General features: G+C 42.4%; 1 protein-coding gene across 2 annotated transcripts in view; it reads left to right on the top strand.

Moving 5' to 3' along the window:
• Positions 1–5,996: 5,996 nt before the first annotated feature.
• Positions 5,997–24,941, top strand: part of LOC118402718 (Na(+)/H(+) exchange regulatory cofactor NHE-RF1-like) — a 33,801-nt gene continuing 14,856 nt past the window's right edge. The window contains exon 1 of one of the 2 annotated variants that reach the window (XM_052477838.1): positions 5,997–6,721. In XM_052477838.1, coding sequence (XP_052333798.1) covers positions 6,284–6,721 — 438 coding nt within the window. In that variant the 5' untranslated portion in view covers positions 5,997–6,283. The remainder of the gene's footprint in view (positions 6,722–24,941) is intronic. The other variant, XM_035800907.2, reaches the window with a different exon arrangement.

The following is a 24,941-nucleotide window of genomic DNA, read 5'->3' as shown; positions in this document are numbered from 1 at the left end:
CTTTTTGAGGTTTTTGTATTTCTCTTTTACTTATACAAGTACAGAAATTCCATAGAGATGTTTCCCCTTTCACAAGGGAGACCTGTCTCAAGATTAATACATTTCCCCTAAGGTCAAATACACTGTTTCACATTTTGTGTCATGACTACCATGCAGTGTGATGTACGTGTCACAACGTGGAAAAGGACAGCTTCAAGATCTTATCTTCTAAGGAATGATTTTCTCCACATAAGTTGCAAATCAAAGTTCCAGCATGTTCTCAGTTCACATTCTTACATCAGAGTTGTCTTTTGTTATTTCACTTTTAGCTCTTGTTCTTTTACTTTGAGCTTTAAAAATCAGAGACATACGAACGAAACAAAACAAAACAAAAAGGGTCACAGGAAGTGATGCAGCCCAGGAAGCAGGTGCCCATTTTCTCAAGATCTCCATTTCAACTTGACCAAACTCGATAAGACATGTGCTCTCACCAAACAAAGCCATAACACCTTCTGACACAACCTGGGATCCACCATGTCCCCAGACTGCATTCACTTGTTGGTGGGTGGCTGTCTGCAACACAAAAAAAAGGGGGTTAACGTTTTCGTAATCTTGCTGCTAAAGTTATTTCCGGTTGCCCCTTTGAATATGAACTTGTGTATTTTATTCAGAATATTATAATATGTTATTTACCAGGTCAGTTTCTTGTGAGAATGCCAAATGTTGTAGTGACCTATGCTGCATAAAAAGTATATTTTCTAACACGTCTTGTACTTTTTTTGTCTCTTCACTGTGAATGGTGTGTTTGAGAGAAAGAGAGAGAGAAACCGAGAGTGAGAGAGAGCAAGAGAGAGAGAGAGAGAGAGAGTTCATAGCTGGTACACACCACCAGAGGGCCTTGTCTTATCATTTATGTTCTGTAATTCGCTGGAAGGCTGAAGGTACCTTTCATCATGATCGAAAGTAAAACAATGAATGTAATGTTATTATATTTAGAATTGTGTGCTACATTGAACTTAGAAGGATTTTATTTGTGTCTCTATTTTTTACCAATAATGTTTTTTAATTATCTCTGTTTGGATAAAATTAAACGTGTCTTCTTACATTTGTCTATGGATGAGGATTCATGAAGAAGCTTTGCATCATAGAATTAGAAATTAGAATACTAGAATGAACACAAACCTTGTTGTGATGTTAGTGACTAGAGGGAGTAGCTTACAGCTACGATTGGAAGTGACTTTTCACAGCCGGTTAGGAGATCATTATGGCTAACCCTTTTCCTAACCTTAACTTAATTCTCCTAACATGCCACGTTAATTATCCAAGCTTGCTGGGTAAAAAACAAACTTCCGGTCATAGATTTAGCCTGCTACCCTTAGGGGTCAGCAGCATTCTACCCTGTATCCCACTGCTGGCTTGCCTTGGAAGATAGGGGTTGGTCCCTGGATGGGAAACCAGATGCTGCTAGAAGTGGTGTTGGAGAGCCAGTAGGAGGCACTTTTTCCTCTGGTCTAAACAAATGCCCCAGGGCAGTGATTGGAGAAATTGCCCTGCGTAGGGTGCTGTCTTTCAGATGGGATGTTAAATGGGTGTCCTGGCTCTCTGTGGTTATTAAAGATCCCATGGCACTTATTAGGGGTGTTAACCCTGGGTGTCCTGGCTAAATTCCCAATCTCGCCATCATACCATCACAGTCATCTAACCATCCCAAGCTTACAATTGGCTCATTCGTCACCCCTCCTCTCCCCTGTAACTATTCTCCAGGTTGTTGCTGTAAATGAGAATGTGTTCTCAGTGAACTTACCTGGTAAAAATAAATAGTCAGAACCTCTTCTGATGGTATGAAGTTCAGGGAGTTGGTCAACCATGGTTTGCCAGTGCAGTGATAAGACATTGTGTAAAACAATGACTTTGAAGAATTGATCTGCACTGTATATTTGTTAGCTAGTCAGTTTTAGACAAATGATTACATACATTTTTCAAATTAACTGCCAATATTTAAACATTCAAACAATGTAGTACATCCACAGCTATAAACTGGCTGAAATCAGTTGATGATTAAGTGATAATGCCTGAGAAGCCGGTGTGTGGAGGATATATTGGCACGGGTGGTGTTAGGCCTTATCACTTCTATACAATGGATTACCAACATATTCAAATAATGATTGACATATTTTCATTAAAAATGTTATTTTGGTGAATTTATTCATAGTATTTCATCCTTCCACAATATATAATCCCGACACAAATTTAGGGTAGCTACCCACGCCGGCTGGTTGTTTGTTCTATCGGTACGGTTGCTATAGACGCTACCCAGTCATTCAGTCTTTTTGTTCTGTATCTGTGGAAGTAATTCGTTCCAAATGTTCCATTGCCATACGGCTGGCAAAGATCTTATCCCTTGCTAGCCTAGCCTAGCCCAGCCAACTACAACTAACTTACAGTCACCTCAAAAAGTGCAGACAGAATAACAACAAAGTAGGGTCATTTGCATTTGTTTAAGCTGTTTTATAATTACATTTATTTGGAAACATCCATAACAATTAGCTACTGAGGGGCAATTTTGCCTGTCATAGAAAATGTGCTCACTCATCAGGACAATTTTGTTCAGAGGAGTTAGCCAACAACACAGCTAACACAATCACTTCAAACTGAAGCTGCAAAGACTGTAAACTTGCTGCACTTCACTTTGTTTTACCTTTTTTCAATTGACAATTCTTTGTATATATCCATAAAAATGATGCCAGCTGATTCATGATTTAGACTAGCTGAGAAACGCTGCCTGCATGTCTGTCTCATCCCGACTCCCAACACGTTCATTACTATGGGACAGCTGGTGATCTAATTTGAATACTGAAACAATGTTGCAAATGTCGGAGAGACAGACAACAAAGTTTATACAAATCTCCTCTGTTGAAAACTAAATGTTAGTCGAAAAGAAATGGGAGATGATGTCTAAATGTTTTTTTATAGTGGAGATCAGGTTTGTAAATTGCCTGGCTGGGCTGATGAGACAGTGGATTGTGCAGACAGATGGACCAGAGTAAATAGGCATTTTAACACCATTGATTTAACCATTGGTAACTTGTGGAATAGACACAGGTTGGAATGTGGTTTTAACCAATCAGCATTCAGGATTAGACCCAGCCGTTTTATTATAGGACTTAAGCAAGTTATATATGCAACAACAACTGATATTGTGGCATAAAAATAATAATACATGTTTATATATATATATATATATATATTAGAGGCTATTTATACAGTATACAACCTCCATAAACTGTATTTATAATGCATTAATGCATTAAAATCAGGATAATGCCTCTACTGCTATTCATTCCAATTAGACTTCTAGATTTCTCCCTGGCCAATATGGCTGCAATTTCCTTCCCAACCTGGATCTTAAAGGGTTTGTGACATAGCCTTTCTAGTAATTTAATAGGATCTCTATGCTTTGAATTCACATAAATAGCTTAGCTATAAACCCCTTTCCATAATAAAAATATGTACATGCTAGAACTGATACACATAAGAAATAATGGCAACAAACGCACTGGAAAAGGGTTTAAATCGACTTTAGGCGCACTAGATAAATTCCTTGGTGGAGGTGGTTCTATATTAAGCTGACATATAGAATTATTTTAAGATGGTCATTCTACGGATCATTTAGCTATTTGATTTTGAATATGAGGACCCCTCACACACGTTCAAAAGTTTTGGAACCACTTAGAAATGTCCTTGTTTTTGAAAGAAAAGCACATTTTTTTGTCCATTAAAATAACATCAAATTGATCAGAAATACAGTGTAGACATTGTTAATGTTGTGAATGACTATTGTAGCTGGAAACAGCTGATCTTTTATGGAATATCTACATCGGCATACAGAGGTCCATTATCAGCAACCATCACTCCTGTGTTCCAATGGGACGTTGTGTTAGCTAATCCAAGTTTATCATTTTAAAAGGCTAATTAATAATTAGAAAACCCTTTTGCAATTATGTTAGCACAGCTGAAAACGTATCCTGATTAAAGAAGCAATAAAATGGGCCTTCTTTAGACTAGTTGAGTATCTGAAGTATCGGCATTTGTGGGTTTGATTACAGGCTCAAAATGGCCAGAAACAAATACCTTTCTTCTGAAACTCAGTCTATTCTTGTTCTGAGAAATTAAGGCTATTCCATGCGAGAAATTGGTAAGAAACTGAAGATCTCGTACAATGCTGTGTACTACTCCCTTTACAGAACAGCGCAAACTGGAACTAACCAGAATAGAAAGAGGAGTGGGAGGCCCCGGTGCACAACTGAGCAAGAGTACATTAGAGTGTCTAGTTTGAGAAACAGACACCTCACAAGTCCTCAACTGGCAGCTTTATTAAATAGTACCCACAAAACACCAGTCTCAGAGGCGACTCCGGGATGCTGGTCTTCAAGCCATGTACATGGTTGTGTGTGTGTATATAAATATATATATGTGTGTGTGTGTGTGTGTGTGTGTTTATTATTTGATAAAATATTGATTTTACTGCTATAGCCCAAATAAACACATTGCATAACACATTAATCAATTGCAAAACAGACAATCAAAAAATAAATCATAAGGGGTAAGTTTTCAAGTGTCAGGTAGCAGAGCTCTACACTGGAGTCATTGCAAATCAAATTGTGCCACTTGTATCCCACCTTGAGCTGCCGCAAACAGATATGTAAATAGCCTATAACTTCAATTTAGGCTATTGCAGCCTTGTGTTATCATGCAATTAAAGACCATGTTTAAATTCAATTGGAAGCAATTGTGGTCATGGTCACAGCTCTATCGCAATTGCCGATCAGAGTACATTAGATTGATGGTAACAGTCAGTCATATTAGGCTACATGCAAACAAAAACAAAACACTGGCTGTTGTTGACAAACGTATTCAGTTCATATCAATGGCATATTAATAACATTTGATGGAAATCACGACCCCGTCCTCAGTAGTCAATTCCAGCACTAGCCTAGGCCTACAGAGTAATTAATGGACAACACGAGCACTCTTGGCTCTAAATCGCATCGCTGTTCACAACACTATTCATGATGAATAAATTAGTCTGTCAATTTGAACTAAGCAAGATGCTAAACGCGTTCAGCTTACATTTTTACCTAGGCTATCTAAAATGAGATGTAGGACCTATCAAGGACTAGGCTACTTGTTCTAAGCAAAAGAAAACCATGGCAACGTTTAATTACAATCATAAACCCAGATTTTAGTCAGCAGCCCAGGTCTATTGAAAAGTCAATCACGCAAATAGGCCCAGCTATTTGCATGATCCATTCAACGATTTGTAGTCGTAACACTTGGCTCATAATACGGCACAATTGCAAGAAAATAAAATTAACCCAGTTTTTTAAACGTTTGTCCAAATGTTTCTTACAAAGAGATTTCGAGATCCTCTGTCCAACTTTCATCACCCACACTTCTGTCGGATTTATCTATAGTTATGCACATGCGCAAACGGGATATATTTACAATCATAGATAGCATTGGTGGAAAATGATCACGACCTTTTCCCGATAGCGATGGAATTTAGGCTTAAAATTGTTTAGGGAAACCGGGCCCTGGAGTTTAATAAAGACAAATTATATTTTATCTTGCGACATAGGCAAATTCCTTTATTAATGAAGTTACATTGGCTCGCAATAATTATTATTTTGACGGAAAACTGAATGTAGCGTTTTACATCGACATTCCTTCCTAATTCGTTCAATAACTTTATGGAAAAATAATATGACAGTGTTTCTAGAATCTAGATATGTGATAAGTAATAGCCTAGGCCAGAGCCACGTATTTAGAAATAAATACATGTATGGCTCTGGCATAGACACCGACTTTTGTTCAGAGGGAAATTTAAAGGCAGTCCATTGGCTGTCGGATAAACTCAACGACAGCGTTTCCTAAAGGAGATTACTGATTGGTCTTGTCACCTGTCAGACTAGAACCCTTCACCATCAACTTCAGATCAACTTAAAAAACAAAGCCCAGTTGATTTGAGCACACAAGGAAGAGTACTTTTGTGGGTGTGTCTGACTACGTGCGCTCCACAAATAGTTACTAGATCGCAACTACTAGTTTCGAGGAGGACCTTACCGAGACGCAAGTGAAATAATACGTTCTGTTTTGACAGAAAGTAAACTGTGAGAGCGACCGGTCGTTCGAAGTAGTTAGTCTGTCAGTTTAATTTCTGAGATTGTTTGTTGTCCACGTTTACTTTCTTTGTTGTGACGTTTTTGGACGTTATCTGTGAGAATATTTGATCAGCGGCAACATTATGTCAAACCTCCGGCCTAGATGTTGTATTTTAGGAAAGGGTTCGAATGGCTACGGCTTCCATCTGCACGGTGAGAAAGGGAAGGCCGGACAGTTTATCCGACTGGTAGAACCAGACTCTCCTGCCGCCACCGCCGGTCTCTTCGCTGGGGACCGACTGACATTCGTTAACGGGGACAGCGTGGAGGGCGAGAGCCACCAGCAGGTCGTTGCCCGGATACGAGCCACCGTGGGAAGCCTCGAGCTGATCGTGGTAGACGCTGAGACCGCGGAGGTACTGAAGAAGCACAACTTGGAGTGCCGTAAAGAGTATGTCACGGAGGGCATCCCGTTACCGGGCAGCAAGTCGGGCCATGGGGATGCAGCGGAGAGCGAGGCGCCTGCTACATCGGCAGAGAACGGAAACTTCTCCCTACAGAGGCTAAGTGTGAGCGCCAAGGTAAAAGGGATTTCCGAAGTTTCCTATCTAGATTAATTTCGCAGAATATTACATTTTATGTAGGCAATTTTCATACGCCTAGTCATGGGATGTATTGGAGAGCTGACCAGGGTCAACCACTGTCTGTCAACACATTTGAACAACAATATACATTACCAATCAAACGTTTGGACACACTTACTCAGTCAAGGGTTTTTCTTTATTTTCTACATTGTCAAAGTTCTTGAATTTTTTCGGATTGACTGACCTTCATGTCTTAAAGTAATGATTGACTGTTGTTTATCTTTGCTTATTTGAGCTGTTCTTGCCATAATATGGACTCTGTCTTTTACCAAATAGGGCTATCTTCTGTATAGTACCCCTACCATGTCACAATACAACTGATTGGCTCAAACGCATTAAGAAGGAAATCATTTTATTTATGGAATTTAACAAGGCACACCTGTTAATTTAAATGCATTCCAGGTTACTACCTCATGAAGCTGGTTGAGAGAATGCCAAGAGTGTGCAAAGCTGTCAAGGCAAAGGGTGGCTACTTTGAAGAATCTCAAATATATTTTGATTTGTGTCACACTTGTTTACTACATGATTCCATATGTGTTAGTTCATAGTTGTGAAGTTTTCACTTACATTTCAATGTAGAAAATAGTAAAAATGAAGAAAAACCATTGAATGAGTAGGTGTGTCCAAACCTTAGGCTACATCCTACCCTAAACTCCATATGACATGTTCTAGACATTTGCTGAGACTTGCTTTTGTCTCTTTTTAAACATTTTAATTGTATGTCTGTATTGTGTATAGAAGCATTAAACAGACACATGCCTACAGAGCAGATATTATGTTAACCCTTTATGCTTGTGGAAATTGGCCTATGGATAGGGACAAATTGGAATGTTTAAAATAATAAATATAAAAACCATATGCATGACCATGGTAGCAATTGAAAGAGAAGACTTTGGAGATGGGGAAATTCAGACCACATGTTCACCTGACATGACTGAATTCAAACATGACACTGTTGAGTTTATGTGCAGTTTACATTGCCTGTACTTTACACAGCATTTGTCCATGACGAAAACTGAAAATACTCTGGATACATTCCAAGAATATTCTTATTATGTCATTTGAAAGTTTGGTTTAGGTGCAAAATAAGAAACAATTATTACAAGAGTTTGAGCATGATGTCTAACTGGTCTCCAAGTGGACACACAGTGCTATCTTTTTTTACATCCGTTATTAGACAGTGGCAACGATGATGATTAAGAACATGGTCTTTTGCCTGCAATGCAATGCAGTGAAGAAAACGATGACAACAATAACGTCTAATGTAACTGGCCCCAGCTTGGCCCCTCCAGTTGAAATGGTCTAGAACCCCCACTGGACACACCTCTCCAGACTGGGCACAGTCCATATGGAATTTACATGTACTTTTATGGCTCAAGGAAAGAGCCTTCAGCTATAAGGTGCTTTTTTTGATCTCTCCTAGCTTTGCCATCGAGGAACTGAAGCAAACACATTTGTAGTTGTTTGTTTGGAACACAGCCCTGCATCCCCACCTTTACACAATTGCTGTTGTTGTTTAGGCAATCCAGAAATATTCCATTATAAATAACCACTTGGGTCAGGTGGGCATCATTTTGAAAGCTTATTATATTGCCAACATGACTTGCTAAGTTATAAAATCCAATCATAGTGTTAGGCTTTCAATATGGAAATGTGAAGTGCACATTTAGACTCACAGGTTTGTGGTTGTTGTTTGACATCAAGGCGGTATTTATTATAATCCTCAACATCTCGTCTTTCAGAACATACAGATTCCCCTCTCTCATGCCCCGTACACATCGTGATATATTTCATTACGCTGTATGGTCATCTTCACGGAGTCTTGCACCGCTACTGAGCGGACAAGTCTATCGTTTTTCACTCAAGATGGAGGTGAACCAGAGATCGCATTTATTTTGGCAGATAGCAAAATATGACTTTCATTGAAGACCGGATACATATTTTTTCCGTAATAGCTAATAAAACATGTTTTGTTTCGTTACTTTTAACTCTACTTGTTACGCTAACTTTATAGCTAGTCAAGCTAGCCTGTTAGGGAGGCTGCGAATTTTCGCAGCTTTTTGTTAAAAATCACGCAAAATTTCAACGTCCTGCTACTCATACAAGGAATATAGTAAATGCATATGATTAGTATGTGTGGATAGACAACACTCTGAAGGTTATAAAACTGGTTAAATCATGTCTGTGACTATAACAGAACGTGTTTAGAAGTCAAAATCCCAAGGAAAACTGTTCACAAAAAACACCAAAAAAAATATCCCTCCGCCAGTCTCTGTATTGTCTATGGCCAGGGAAATAGATAGAGTCCCGTTTACAATGCCTACAGCTTCCACACGATGTCGCCAGTACTGGCAATTCAGTTCTGGTTTATCCTTGGTGGGATGACGAATAGGCACTTCCTGTCTTGGGGTACACCGAAGGAAGTTATGAAAGGGAGAATATGGACGATGATTTCAAGACTTGCTGCTATCGAAGACAGATCGCCCCGTGATCAATTTGATAGATAATTAACGTTTATTAATACCTAAAGGTGGTTTACAAAAGTAGTTGGAAGTGTTTTGTCAAAGTTTATAAGCAACGTTTTTTAATTTTAAAAAATGACGTTGCGTTTTGAAAAGGTGCTTTTTTTTTTCCTGGATCAGACGGGCTTCATAAATGGACATTTTGGGTATACATGGACCGATTTAATCGAAAAAAAGACCCAATTGTGATGTTTATGGGACATATAGGAGTGCCAACAAAGAAGCTTGTCAAAGGTAATGAATGTTTTATATTTTATTTCTGCGTTTTGTGTAGCGCCGGCTACGCTAATTATTTCTGTTTACGTCCCCTTCAGGTATTTCGGGGGTTGCATGCTATCAGATAATAGCTTCTCATGCTTTCGCCAAAAAGCATTTTACAAATCTGACATGTTGGCTAGATTCACAACGAGTGTATCGAGTACTATTAGTTGGCGCTCTGACATTTCTGCTGATTTGGTCCCTGTACAGGGACAGCAGCCATAAAAGGCAGAACAGCTACAGTAGCTAGCTAAAGGCTAGGCTAGGTTGAAGATACCACTGTAACTAGCAACCTCCACCATAATAATAATCAAAAACAAATGCCATTACCATCACAATATATTTAAACGGGAGGCAAGTCATATAATATAACTGGCTTAACATCCCATGTGTATTATTTAACATGACTATTAAAATAGTATTCACTTAGGAATAGGTAATTGTTTACAAGTTGCTAGCTATCCCATAAAGCCATCACCGAAACCAGAGAAGATTAACATTTTTGGTTTTGGTCACTACCTGTTCTTCAACAGACTTTGTCTGTACTGAAGACTACGCAAAGTGTGGAAAAATTTCAAGTGTGCAGTGTCTGACTCCCAACTGAGCCTTCAACCGCAAGGGGGCAGTGCGATTCCGCTCGGTTGTGGCCATCCCCATTGAAATGAATGACATCCAGCGTAACTTATTGTGAACGAGGCATTAGACAACAAAACCAATTTGTAAAAGTAGCTCAATTAGCGGGAGGGAAGGGGTCATCTTTAGCTGTGCGTGGTACGCACGTTTAGAACAGCTGTCAGTTGAATCCCATGCAGCACTGTGAGTTCTGACGTTGTATTATTTATACATATACACACACGTGTGTGTGTGTGTTACTGTACAGCCACTGAGTTCCAATTTAGGCACTACCAAATCTGCATTGTTCAACCCATACAGGGGCTGACGGGGGCAGTGAGTGTACAGTACAGGGCTACAGAGAGAACTGAATAGACCACATAAAGCTCATGTTCTATAACAGGCCATCCAGTTAGAGATGCCTGTCTGCTTATTGTCTCAAGGTATGTGATCAACACAACATAGGAAATAAGGGCCACATTCATAAAGTGTCTAAGAGTAGGAATGCTCATCTAGGATCAGGTCCTTCATGTCATCTTATTCAATATAATATAAAAAGTGTTTTAAATGATCTGAGATCAGTACTAGTACTCTGAGATGCTTTCTGAATATAGAACCAGCACAAAATGTCTACCGATCCATTTGTAAGCCAGAGTGCTCCTGGTTTTCTCAAGGTCGGAATATCAGGAATTCCTCATTTTAATTAGAAAATAAAATCTGAGAAAGTGATAGCTGAGCTCTAACATACAGACACCTCCACCCCTCTAACACACAGCCTCATACTGCTGGTTATGAAATACTTTTCCATGTGGTATTTCATCCGTGGGTGTGTAGGGGTCGGTTAGTTAGGCAGAACATGTACAATGTCTTCATGTAACTTTGTTAGACAGTGCAAAGGTCTGCTCTCTGATTTATAGCCATTGTGCAATGGCAACACATGGAAAATGTAAAAAATTCCGATCTCTCTCTCTCTCTCTCTCTCTCTCTCTCTCTCTCTCTCTCTCTCTCTCTCTCTCTCTCTCTCTCTCTCTCTCTCTCTCTCTCTCTCTCTCTCTCTCTCTCTCTCTCTCTCTCTCTCTCTCTCTCTCTCTCTCTCTCTCTCTCTCTCTCTCTCTCTCTCTCTCTCTCTCTCTCTCTCTCTCTCTCTCTCTCTCTCTCTCTCTCTCTCTCTCTCTCTCTCTCTCTCTCTCTCTCTCTCTCTCTCTCTCTCTCTCTCTCTCTCTCTCTCTCTCTCTCTCTCTCTCTCTCTCTCTCTCTCTCACAACACAGAGTTACACATGGAGTAAACAATTAACAAGTCAATAACACAGTAGAAAAAATGGGCAGTCTATATACAATGTGTGCAAAAGGCATGAGGAGGTAGGCGAATAATACAATTTTGCAGAATAACACTGGAGTGATAAATGATCAGATGGTCATGTACAGGTAGAGATATTGGTGTGCAAAAGAGCAGAAAGGTAAATAAATAAAGAACAGTATGGGGAATGAGGTAGGTGAAAATGGGTGGGCTATTTACCTATAGACTATGTACAGCTGCAGCGATCGGTTAGCTGCTCGGATAGCTGATGTTTGAAGTTGGTGAGGGAGATAAAAGTCTCCAACTTCAGCGATTTTTGCAATTCGTTCCAGTCACAGGCAGCAGAGAACTGGAACGAAAGGCGGCCAAATGAGGTGTTGGCTTTAGGGATGATCAGTGAGACACCTGCTGGAGCGCGTGCTACGGATGGGAGTTGCCATCGTATGTGGGAGTAGTGGCTATGGAGGGAATACGGTGGTATGTGGGAGTAGTGGCTATGGAGTGAATACGGTGGTATGTGGGAGTAGTGGCTATGGAGGGAATACGGTGGTATGTGGGAGTAGTGGCTATGGAGGGAATACGGTGGTATGTGGGAGTAGTGGCTATGGAGGGAATACGGTGCCATTTGGGATGTAGCTCATGTCTCCCACCACTAATGCACTGCTACCCTTCACTAATCTTCTGGGTTCAAGTGACGGGGGCCACGAAGGCCTCGTCTCTCCCACGGTGCTGCCTGCTTGTGACGGGGTCCACGAAGGCCTCGTCTCTCCCACGGTGCTGCCTGCTTGTGACGGGGTGCCACGAAGGCCTCGTCTCTCCCACGGTGCTGCCTGCTTGTGACGGGGGCCACGAAGGCCTCGTCTCTCTCACGGTGCTGCCTGCTTGTGACGGGGTCCACGAAGGCCTCGTCTCTCTCACGGTGCTGCCTGCTTGTGACGGGGGCCACAGAAAGGCCTCGTCTCCCACGGTGCTGCCTGCTTGTGACGGGGTCCACGAAGGCCTCGTCTCCCACGGTGCTGCCTGCTTGTGACGGGGGCCACACAAAGGTCTCGTCTCTCTCACGGTGCTGCCTGCTTGTGACGGGGGCCACAGAAAGGTCTCGTCTCTCTCACGGTGCTGCCTGCTTGTGACGGGGGCCACAGAAAGGTCTCGTCTCTCTCACGGTGCTGCCTGCTTGTGACGGGGGCCACAGAAAGGCCTCGTCTCTCTCACGGTGCTGCCTGCTTGTGACGGGGTCCACGAAGGCCTCGTCTCTACCACGGTGCTGCCTGCTTGTGACGGGGGCTACAGAAAGGCTTCGTCTCTCTCACGGTGCTGCCTGCTTGTGACGGGGTCCACGAAGGCCTCGTCTCTACCACGGTGCTGCCTGCTTGTGACAGGGGCCACAAAGGCCTCATCTCTCTAAAGGTGCTGCCTGCTAGCCTCCTGCATTCCTCCCTGATGGGACACTTGGCAGGACCTGGCTGATACTGGTCTAATATGGACTGCGTCCCAAATGGCACCCTATTGTCTACATGGTGCGCTGCTGATTACCCAGGTATATAGGGAATATGGTGTCATTTGGGAATCAGCCATGGACTGAGAGGCAGGACTTGGCTGGTACTGGTTTGTGTCCAGTAGGAAGAAAGTGTTTTTGAAATGAGGTTTCTGAACTATTTGCTATGGTTGGGTGTGCCCTACTGAACACAACCATAGTCTAATATGGACTGAGAGCCAGGCACAGACAGCTCCTCCTGGACTCTCAACACTTGGCAAGCCCTCAAAGAGCTGCATATAGTCTGGGTAGGCATTTTATTAATTGTTCAGCTTGGGGGTAGAAGCTGTTAATGAGCCTTTTGGACCTAGACTTGGCGCTCCGGTACCGCTTGCTGTGCTGCGGCAGGGAGAACAGGGTAGCTTGAGTCATTGACAATTTTTTTTTGGACCTTCCTCGGACACCGCCTAGTATGGAGGTCCTAGATGGCAGGAAGCTTGGTCTCAGTGATGTACTGTGCCAGATGCTGATCAGTTACCATACCAGGTAGTGATGCAACCGGTCAGAATGCTCTCTGATGCATCTGTAGAACTTTTTAAGGATCTGGGGCCAAATCTTTTAAGTCTCTTGATGGGGAATAGTTGTTGTCTTCCCCTCTTCAGGACTGTCTTAGTGTGTTTGGACCATGATAGTTTGTTGGTGTTGTGGACATGAAGGAAATGGAAGCTCTCTAACCTGCTCCACTACAGCCCCGTCGATGTGAATGGGGGCGTGTTCGGCCCTCCTTTTCCTGTAGTCCACGATCAGCTTCTTTGTCTTTCTCACGTTGAGGGAGAGGTTGTTGTCTCTGACCTCCTCCCTTTAGGCTGTCTCATCGTTGTCGGTGATCAGGCCCTACCGTTGTTGTCGTCAGCAAACTTAATGATGGTGTTGGAGTTGTGCTTGGACATGCACAGAGACTTGAGTGTGTTTATTAATGGTGTCAAGTTGACCACATGGAAGTTATGACCAGTAACACCTTGGAGGACTGTGTCCATCTTGGTTTCCCTGGAGACCCCAGCGGCGCAGAATGAGGCATTGTCTGTGGTGTGTTTGTCTGGGGAGAAAGGGAGAAAAGGAGAGACTGGGCCAGAGAGGAAAGCGAAGAGGACTCTCACGCCTCTCTAAGGAGGCTGAGCCTGAAATACCTTACCCCTTTCTCACCACAAACACTCATAATGATCTCGTACTCAACCAGTTGTGTGTGTGTGTGTGTGAGAGCCTTGAGGGATTAACCAGCGTATAGCCTTTTTGAAAGGAAAAACCCTCAAAGACCGGCACTCATTAGTTCTAGTAAGATGGAGTAAGGCCCTGGAAGGCAGACTGTTACACTCAGAGTAGGGTGTCTAACCACTCTGACCAGAATGGGTGAAAACACGCTTTGGTGATTACATTTATGTTATAAAATACATTTTACCAAGACAAAAAGCTCAGTTGGTAGCATTTACCAAGACAAATAGAATGATTGACTGTATCGCTTTGGATAAAAGCGTCTGCTAAATGGCATATATTATTATTTATTATTATTATTGTTATGTTTTTTCTCGTAACATAGGATTAACTTTATATCTAAAAAGTCTGATTTCGTAACCTAATACATCTGATAGTAAGCACAGAGCTCCGATGACATGGTACTCATCTTCATTGTTGTTTCTGTTGGTCGTAAAAGGCTAAATTAAAATGACACAAGCTGAATTAAGTGTAAAAATATGAAAACACTAAGTTTCAATCGATATCCATCTTACCTCTAATGTTTTATGTCCTCTGGATTTGAGGAGAAAGATGACTAGTTTAACAGGAAAGTGAGCCTATCAGGTAGCCTTAATTCTTACATAGAATCCAGCCGAGTTGATGTGATGCAATTTTCGTTTAAAAAAAAATCCCCATCTGGCCTCCATTGATTTAGTCACCCTAATTCTGGCCATCCTACAAGTGGTGAAAACTCCAATAACGTTTGAACGGATTATGATAGAGACATGCGGTTTGTCCGTTCTTTTTCCTCAAAGGATGATCTTCACAGGATTATTCATTTAGAGAATTATTATTATATGTTTTTGATTGGACACCCTACTCGGATAGCTGTTAAGATGGAATGACCCTGGAGGGCAGAATGTTACACTCAGAGAGCTGTTAAGATGGAATGACCCTGGAGGGCAGAATGTTACACTCAGAGAGCTGTTAAGATGGAATGACCCTGGAGGGCAGAATGTTACACTCAGAGAGCTGTTAAGATGGAATGACCCTGGAGGGCAGAATGTTACACTCAGAGAGTTGTTAAGATGGAATGACTGTTAGTGATGACAGTGAAACAGCCTTTCTTTCTCTCCTTCCTTTCTTTGGCCAATAATATGGCCTTATGTCCTAAAATCACGAAGCGAATTCCATGTCTTCAACTTCACCCTGACCTTTTAACCATTACCCAGTAGCAGTAGGCAATCTCTGGCTACTCTTTTACAGGTATTTACTAGTTATTTTTTCCTTGAAACATCTTGGTGTCCTTCCTTAATCTTGAGTACACTGCCTCCTCCCAGTGTACTTCACAAATGCCACCCTATTCCCTACGTAGTGCACTACTTTTGACCAGAGCCATCAAAAGTAGTGCACTCGGCTATATAGGAAATCTGGTGCCATTTGAGACACAGCCCCAGTCTGTACTGGATAACCTTAGTTAGACATCAGTCTGTACTGGAGAACCTTAGTTAGACATCAGTCTGTACTGGAGAACCTTAGTTAGACATCAGTCTGTACTGGAGAACCTTAGTTAGACATCAGTCTGTACTGGAGAACCTTAGTTAGACATCAGTCTGTACTGGAGAACCTTAGTTAGACATCAGTCTGTACTGGAGAACCTTAGTTAGACATCAGTCTGTACTGGAGAACCTTAGTTAGACATCAGTCTGTACTGGAGAACCTTAGTTAGACATCAGTCTGTTGTCTATAATAGAACCCCCACATCAGTCTAGCTATCTATATAATATAACTATATAACCTTGGTGTTAGTCTTAGGGAGCGTCCCAAATGATACCCTATTACAGTGCACTACTTTTGACCAGGGCATATTAAGCTCTGGTCAAAAGTAGTACTCTATGGGTATAGCCTTGTTCAATGTGAGATTTCAAAACGTCTCTCAACACATCATGGGTGTTGTTCTCCATTGATCTGGGTGTAGTGCCATTGAGTTGCCCTTATCCCTATGGAACTACACCTTTTATTACTGCAGTTATAGCATTGTTAAAACATTGTATTAAAGACAGTTTTGGCGACTAAGTATTTAAAACCCTTTTGGGCTGGATGTATCAATGTGTTCATTTAAGTAATAATGCACCTTGGGGGTTTGTGGTATACGGCCAATATACTACGGCTAAGGGCTGTTCTTACGCACAACGCGGAGTGCCTGGATACAGCCCTTAGCTGTGGTATATTGGCCATATTTCACAAACCCCCGAGGTGCCTTATTGCTATTATAAACTGGTTACCAATGTAATTAGAGCAGTAAAAATGTTTTGTCATACCTGTGGTATATGGTCTCATATAACACGTCATTGGTATATGTAAGGGCAATAGAGTTAGCCAATCAGCATTCAGGGCTGGAACCACCCAGTTTATGAACATGCATAATCTATGAGCAGAACCTCAATTAGCCATGAAATCCTTAGTTTGAAAGTGACTGTTTTTCTGGAAGCTGTGCCTTTTTTTTTTTTTACCTCCATTTTTCACCCACGTGGGCCAGTCCTCTAGCAATTTGAGTTCAACCAATGAGCTTCAGGCCCTCGCCATTTGAGTGACCGCTAGCAAGAGGCAGCTAGCAAGAGGCACATATAAAGGCCATTTAAGAGCGACTTACAGTCATGTGTGCATACATTCTACGTATGGGTGGGGCACCCACTACCCTGGCGTGGTGCTCACCAACTGAGCCACAGAAGGACCACATTATAGTATGTGACGTAGTATGCAATTTTCAGGGACCAATTTTGGCCCGTGAGCGCTACATTCAGAACTGCTGGCTAAAAAGTATACAAGGGTACGGGAGAGTCTGTCGCATGCTTTTCCTTAATAGCACAAGGAGTCTTAGTGGTAGTGATGGATTTCAATGTGTTGCAGTGAAGTTGAACTTGATTCATTCAGACCCCCGCTTTCCCCAACTCTTAGTCCTGTCTCGTCTTCTATTGCCAAGGCGACACAGATTTGCCACACTGTATAATCTGTTACCACGGAGATCCTGATTTGGGTCACCATAACAACTAGTACTCACAAGCCCTTGGATGATCTTGACATCTCACAGAGCTCTTTGCTGCTCTGGGTTGTTTACTCAGTGACACACACACACACACACACACACACTGGGCTGACTGCCATCATAGTTTGTGAAGATCAATACCTTATGGCTCAAAGTAGGTCTGGGCGATATGGCAAATCAATTATCACAATATCTATATATTTTTTTCATCCGATAACGATAGTTATCATGATATTAATCAAATAGTGTTTAAAATGTGCATATTTGCTTCAGACTCAAGATTGCCTAATGCCTGTAACCGAAAGGTTGGGCCAGTAACCGAAAGGTTGCTAGATCGAATCCCCGAGCTGACAAGGTAAAACAAGGCAGTTAACCCACTGTTCCCCGATAGGCCGTCATTGTAAATAAGAAGTTCTTAACTGACTTGCCTAGTTAAATAAAAAATGTATTATGTGAGCTATACACGTATACTTTAAGGAAAACTGTTCCATGTGGCCAGGGAGCACGTACCTGGGGTCAATGAAATTGATACGCCTCTTGAAACCTTCCTTTTCGATTGTGCTATTTGGTAGCATGTCCTTAGCAATGCAATGCATAATAGCATTTGTGATGTCTTTTGTCTTTTGGATATTTGCTTATAGGGCATAAACTCTGTCAGTGTTGACTGCTTCGGGCAACATCCCTAGATTAGCTGGTGCTTGAGTGGTGTTGATCAACACTGTGGCTCAAACTCAAACTTCCTGCATGCTTCAGATGTTGAAAAGGGTTTGTCTTATTACCAGATTTTGTAGCCACCTGTCGTAGCCAAAATGTTAAACTGAACATTGCTCTGCTCTTTGTCGGACTTCAAAAAGCCAAACCGCTTCCAAATGACTGAAACAGTTTAACCATTTTCATGAATAATTTCTTCCCTGGAAGCTGCTCCTTCTCCATGGCTATCACTGCCACTGTTTTCGCCCACATCACTCATTTCCTGGTTAATAATGGCTCCTACATCACTCATTTCCTGGTTAATAATGGCTCCTACATCACTCATTTCCTGGTTAATAATGGCTCCTACATCACTCATTTCCTGGTTAATAATGGATCCTACATCACTCATTTCCTGGTTAATAATGGCTCCTACATCACTCATTTCCTGGTTAATAATGGCTCCTACATCACTCATTTCCTGGTTAATAATGGCTCCTACATCACTCATTTCCTGGTTAATAATGGCTCCTATACCACTCATTTCCTGGTTAATAATGGCTCCTATACCACTCATTTCCTGGTTAATAATGGCTCCTACACCACTCATTTCCTGGTTAATAATGGCTCCTACATCACTCATTTCCTGGTTAATAATGGCTCCTATACCACTCATTTCCTGGTTAATAATGGCTCCTATACCACTCATTTCCTGGTTAATAATGGCTCCTACATCACTCATTTCCTGGTTAATAATGGCTCCTACATCACTCATTTCCTGGTTAATAATGGCTCCTACATCACTCATTTCCTGGTTAATAATGGCTCCTACATCACTCATTTCCTGGTTAATAATGGCTCCTATACCACTCATTTCCTGGTTAATAATGGCTCCTATACCACTCATTTCCTGGTTAATAATGGCTCCTACACCACTCATTTCCTGGTTAATAATGGCTCCTACATCACTTATTTCCTGGTTAATAATGGCTCCTATACCACTCATTTCCTGGTTAATAATGGCTCCTATACCACTCATTTCCTGGTTAATAATGGCTCCTACATCACTCATTTCCTGGTTAATAATGGCTCCTACATCACTCATTTCCTGGTTAATAATGGCTCCTACATCACTCATTTCCTGGTTAATAATGGCTCCTATACCACTCATTTCCTGGTTAATAATGGCTCCTATACCACTCATTTCCTGGTTAATAATGGCTCCTACATCACTTATTTCCTGGTTAATAATGGCTCCTATACCACTCTTTCCTGGTTAATAATGGCTCCTACGTCACTCGAGGTGCTAAGTGGTTTTTAGTGGGCATGTACCTCTCCACGTGCGTAGTGTCACTTCTCCACACGTTCCTGCTGCGTCACAGAGGTGAAATGGACTAATTATTCTATGTCGACATTATCGAAAATGAATCTATACGTTTTTATATCGTTATTGAGGGAAGTAATTACCTCGATAATTATTGATTTATCGCCCAGCCCTAGCTCGACGCTTTCCTCCCAGGCTGTTGGGTTACTCATATAACGACCTCAAATCATGTGATTGTATTACTCATTGATTTGTGTAATGGTGTGTGTTTTGTTATTAAACTTTGAGGCCCTACATTTTAAGACTCTTCCATTAACCCAGGCTGTCTGACTGGTTCTCCCTCTACTAGAGATAAAGACCGTGAATACAGCAGTTTTAACACATCCATGTAATGGTGATGAGGCTGTGAGGTCTTAAACAGCCAGAAAAAACCCTGTGAACAAACCTGGAAAAAGGACTTCTGATAACATGACAGGGTTGAGATCTGCATTCAGCTTCTACATGTAATTGAGTGGGGCCTTGTGAGTGAATTGATTCTCTGTTATGAGCGATGCTTTGTCTCTGAGCTTCAGACTCTGTATGCTCCTCCTCTGTAATCATGCAGAACTAACACAGCTAAGTTGAGCTTTTACACTGTGTGTGTGTGTGTGTGTGTGTGTGTGAAGAGGCCTGTGGTTTGCTGGCATAGCTCTTCAGAGATTCCAGGCCCAGTAGAGAGCACAGTAGGTTAGGCCATGGTGTAAGCCTTACCATGATGCTTGCTAGAGATTCTTTGGTCCATAGGGGATGCCTTACCTTTGTATCTGACCACTCAAATGGTAGTCTGGACAGTCCATCTTCATTATATTCTCTACAGGTTGGAAGCCAACTCAGAACCCTGTATAAAGACAATTAGTTCATGAAGAGCCATGTAGCTACCGGTATCTGAGGTTTAGGGTGGTGCTGTATCATCAGTCTATCTGAGGAAACCACGTCCTGTGTGTTGCCATAGCGCCAGGACAGACAGCACTGTCACTGTTGACGACAGTACCAGACTAGAACAACCAGAACAGGAAAGAAAAGAAAAGATGTGAGACAGCTAGTGTTTGTTCTGCTGGTTGGAAGACAGAGGAGATGGAAGTAATTTATATTGTGTCAGAGAACACTACTCTCTGACTGTGTGGGTAAGCAGATCAGAAATGAGTCATGACAAAGGAAGACAAGGGAAGATTGTTCATAGTTCTAAACAGAAACCTTAAAGGAAGATGAAGTTGATGGCAGTTCATATTATTATTATTATGTGGTCTATCTTATAATAAAACATGTCTATATGGAGTTCTTTCACAAAAGCCTGTTTCTCTGGTAAACTTCAGTCTTTGTGTCAGAGAGCGACAGAGCGGGAGACTGATGTGATGCCATGGTAATGTTGTGGTCATGTAGCTCAGCCAGTGGGTGTTCTTGTTTGTCGCGTTATGTTGTACCTTTTGACCAGAGCAGAGGTGAAAGGCCCCTCTATAACCAACAGCACTGCTCTGTTGACATACAATCAACCATTATCCCATGCCCCACACCGGTCTCCTATCTAAAAAGGATTGACACTCGCATACACAGCCAGTCCTCCATACCTACCACACCCATCTGTCTGTCCGCCCGTCAGATGCTTGATGCTGACTCACTATTCATGTTTAAACACAGACCCAATCATTGCTCTATAATGAGATGTTATCAGGTGCTATCAGATAAGGTGTTTTTAGATGACCGACTGCTGTGTCGAGTTACTGTGTTCATCCAGTGTGTTGCAATATTGTTGGTGAAGCTCGGATCTTCCTATGGGTGACCCCCAAATGGCACTCTGTTACCTACACAGTGCCCTATGGGCCCTAGTTAGAAGTAGTGCACTATATAGGGAATAGGATGCCATTTGGGATGAAACCTGTGTCTTAACTTGACCCTGTAACTAGTCTACTGCTATCAGCCCATCTCTCTTCAGCCTGTCCTGTGTTGACAGATCTGATTGAATTTGCAGCGCTAGCTGTTTCTCCAGTTGATGGTGGCTGTGCAGGTGGCTGTGCAAGACAAAAGTGCAGCTCTAAGTTCAAGGTTTTCACACAAACTCTTAACTGGTAAAATAAGGGTGAAATATATATTTTTAATTTCACACTCCAATAAAACACCCTCATTCCTCAAGGATGGACTAAATGTTTTGGTTTACTATCGAATGCCACTAGATATCCATCTCTTCTTCAACAATGGAAGACAATGTAAAGACACATTGAAAACTGTAGAATCCCCCAAAGAGGACCACAAGCCTTAGCCACCAGGACCATTCCAAGGAAGCAGGAGTGGAAAATATTTTTGGCATCTCTGATTGTTTTTGTAATTCTCACATAGAAACTTAATTGAGAGGAAGGATGTTTGGAAGCATTTTTCTATTTTGTATGGCAACTATTTGTGGTGGGTCTCCTGAGTGGTGCAGCGGTCTAGAGGCGTCACTTACAGACCCGGGTTCGATCCCGGGCTGTGTCTCAGCTGGCCGCGACCGAGTGACCCATGAGGCAGCGCATATTAATGGACCCAGGGTTGTCCGGATTAGGGGAGGGTTTCGCCGGCCGGGGTGTCCTTGTCCCATTGCGCTCTAGTGACTCATTGTGGGGGTCACCAGTTGTGGGGGTCGCCATTGGTGCGGCTGGCTTCCGGGTTAAGCAAGCAGTGTGTCAAGATGCAGTGCGGCTTGGCAGGATCATGTTTTGGATAACGCATGGCTCTCAACCTTCTCTACCGAGTCTGTTCGGGAGTTGCGGCGATGGGACAAGACTGTAACTACCAATTTGGATATCACAGTCTTTCTGTAGGGAGCTGTAAAAACATTAACCTTTGAGATGCAGGACCAAGGAATGTTATGTGCAAAAGAAAGTTTAGTTTTTATAGGCTTTTAGTTTCCACATGTAAGCTAGGCGGTGCTATGCAGATATGCTAATCTTTATTAGTAAGGATAAGGCAGTTGCGTGTGCACACGCCCATTAGTATTATGAAGGAATTGAGGTTGTCATTTTGACAGCCTCCAAGACTTCCTGTTAGCAGTAGGTCTACTACCTTACCCAGTATTTGCTCTGCGGTTGAGAGCGAGATACAAATTCCATCTAGACACCATTGCTCTCGAGCACAAAACTATACATGCCTTGGCCTAAACATCAGCGCCACGTTAACTTCCACAAAGCTGTGAACGAGCTGAGACAAGGGAAGAAAACACACAATGGGACAGATTGAGACTGCATCTCAAATTGAGACTTCATGCAGAATTTTGAAAAATATCCCTTGTGTACAACGTAAAAAATGTAATAATGCATGCAGAGCAGAATTAGGCCGATACCCACTAATTATCAAAATCCAGAAAAGAGCCGTTAAATTTTACAACCACCTAAAAGGAAGCAATTCCCAAACCTTCCATAACAAAGCCAACACCTACAGAAAGACTAACATGGAGAGGAGTCTCCTAAGAAAGCTGGTCCTGGGGCTCTGTCCACAAACAGACCCCACAGAGCCCCAGGACAGCAAATGTGTAAATATTTTTATTAACATAAGATTCTACTGAGACATAAACCGAACAAGTTTCTCAGACATGTGACTAACAGAAATTGAATAATAATAATGTGTCCCAGAACAAAGGGGGGGTCAATATCTGCAGTATCTGGTGTGGCCACCAGCTGCATTAAGTACTGCAGTGCATCTCCTCATGGACTGCACCAGATTTGCCAGTTCTTGCTGTGAGATGTTACCCCACTCTTCGACCAAGCCACCTGCAAGTTCCCAGATATTTCTGGGGGGAATGGACCTCGCCCTCACCCTCTGATCCAACAGGTCCCAGACGTGCTCAATGGGATTGAGATCCGGGCACTTTGCTGGCCATGGCAGAACACTGACATTCCTGTCTTGCAGGAAATCACGCACAGAACGAGCAGTATGGCTGGTGGCATTGTCATGCTGGAGGGTCTTGTCAGGATAAGCCTGCAGGAAGAGTACCACATGAGGGAGGAGGATGTCTTCCCAGTAACACACAGCGTTGTCATTGCAGGCAATCTCAACAAGCTCAGTCCGATGATGCTGTGACACACTTCCCCAGACCATGACGGACCTTCCACCTCCAAATTGATCCCGCTCCAGAGAACAGGCCTTGGTGTAACGCTAATTCCTTCTAAAATAAATGCGAATCCGACCATCACCCCTGGTGAGACAAAACCGCGACTTGTCAGTGAAGAGCACTTTTTGCCAGTCCTGTCTGGTCCGGAGACAGTGGGTTTGTGCCCATAGGCGACGTTGTTGCCGGTGATGTCTGGTGAGGACCTGCCTTACAACAGGCCTACAAGCCCTCAGTCCAGCCTCTCTCAGCCATCCGTCCTGTCTCCCTGTAGCGCTGTCTTAGGTGTCTCACAGTACGGACATGGCAATTTATTGCCCTGGCCACATCTGCAGTCCTCATGCCTCCTTGCAGCATGCCTAAGGCACGTCCACACAGATGAGCAGGGACCCTGGGCATCTTTCTTTTGGTGTTTTTCAGAGTCAGTAGAAAGGCCTCTAGTGTCCTAAGTTTTCATAACTGTGACCTTAATTGCCTACCTTCAGTAAGCTGTTAGTGTCTTAACGACTGTTCCACAGGTGCATGTTCATTAATTGTTTATGGATCATTGAACAAGCATGAGAACAGTGTTTAAACACTTTACAAATATAGAACTGTGAAGTTATTTGGATTTTTACAAATTATCTTTGAAAGACAGGGTCCTGAAAAAGGGACGTTTCTATTTTTGCTGATTGGAAATGATGCAGACAATTACATTGATGGAAGCAACAATCAATCCGCAACATTAAAGCCGATCCACCCCTTAAAGTATAATAATTTGAAAACAAATCCAATTTTCCATATCGAATGGGTGAAATACCACAGTGTGCAATTACAGCAACAAGATTTGTGACCTGTTGCCACTTGTTGACTTATTTTCCCTTTTGTACTTTAACTATTTGCACATACAATGACATTTGAAATGTCTTTATTCTTTTGGAGTCTAATGTTTTACTGTTTTTTTTTTTGTTGATTTCACTTGTTTATTATCTACTTCACTTGCTTTGGCAATGTTAACATGTGTTTCCCATGGGGGAGAATGGTGCTCCTTCTGGCAGTAACACTCACACACCCTTAACATGTGTTTCCCATGGGGGAGAATGGTGCTCCTTCTGGCAGTAACACTCACACACCCTTAACATGTGTTTCCCATGGGGGAGAATGGTGCTCCTTCTGGCAGTAACACTCACACACCCTTAACATGTGTTTCCCATGGGGGAGAATGGTGCTCCTTCTGGCAGTAACACTCACACACCCTTAACATGTGGTAGATTGTTCTTCTTATTCAAGGGGTGTCTAATCCTGAATGCAGACAGTAAACATTACACTCACAAAAGTTCCAGTCTCAGCTTCAGCAAACCGTACGACAGCCTGGACAAATACAGAGGGAGAGACTGATCTGTCCCAAATGCCACCCTATTCCCTATATTCCCTACGCGGCAGCGTAGCCTAGTGGTTAGAGCGTTGGATTAGTAACCGGAAGGTTACGAGTTCAAACCCCCGAGCTGACAAGGTACAAATCTGTCGTTCTGCCCCTGAACAGGCAGTTAACCTACTGTTCCCAGGCCGTCATTGAAAATAACTGAAAATAACTGACTTGCCTGGTTAAAT

The sequence above is a fragment of the Oncorhynchus keta genome, chromosome 24 (genome assembly GCF_023373465.1).
Source record: "Oncorhynchus keta strain PuntledgeMale-10-30-2019 chromosome 24, Oket_V2, whole genome shotgun sequence".
Taxonomy (NCBI): Eukaryota; Metazoa; Chordata; class Actinopteri; order Salmoniformes; family Salmonidae; genus Oncorhynchus; species Oncorhynchus keta.
This window is presented reverse-complemented; position numbering and strand designations above follow the sequence as displayed.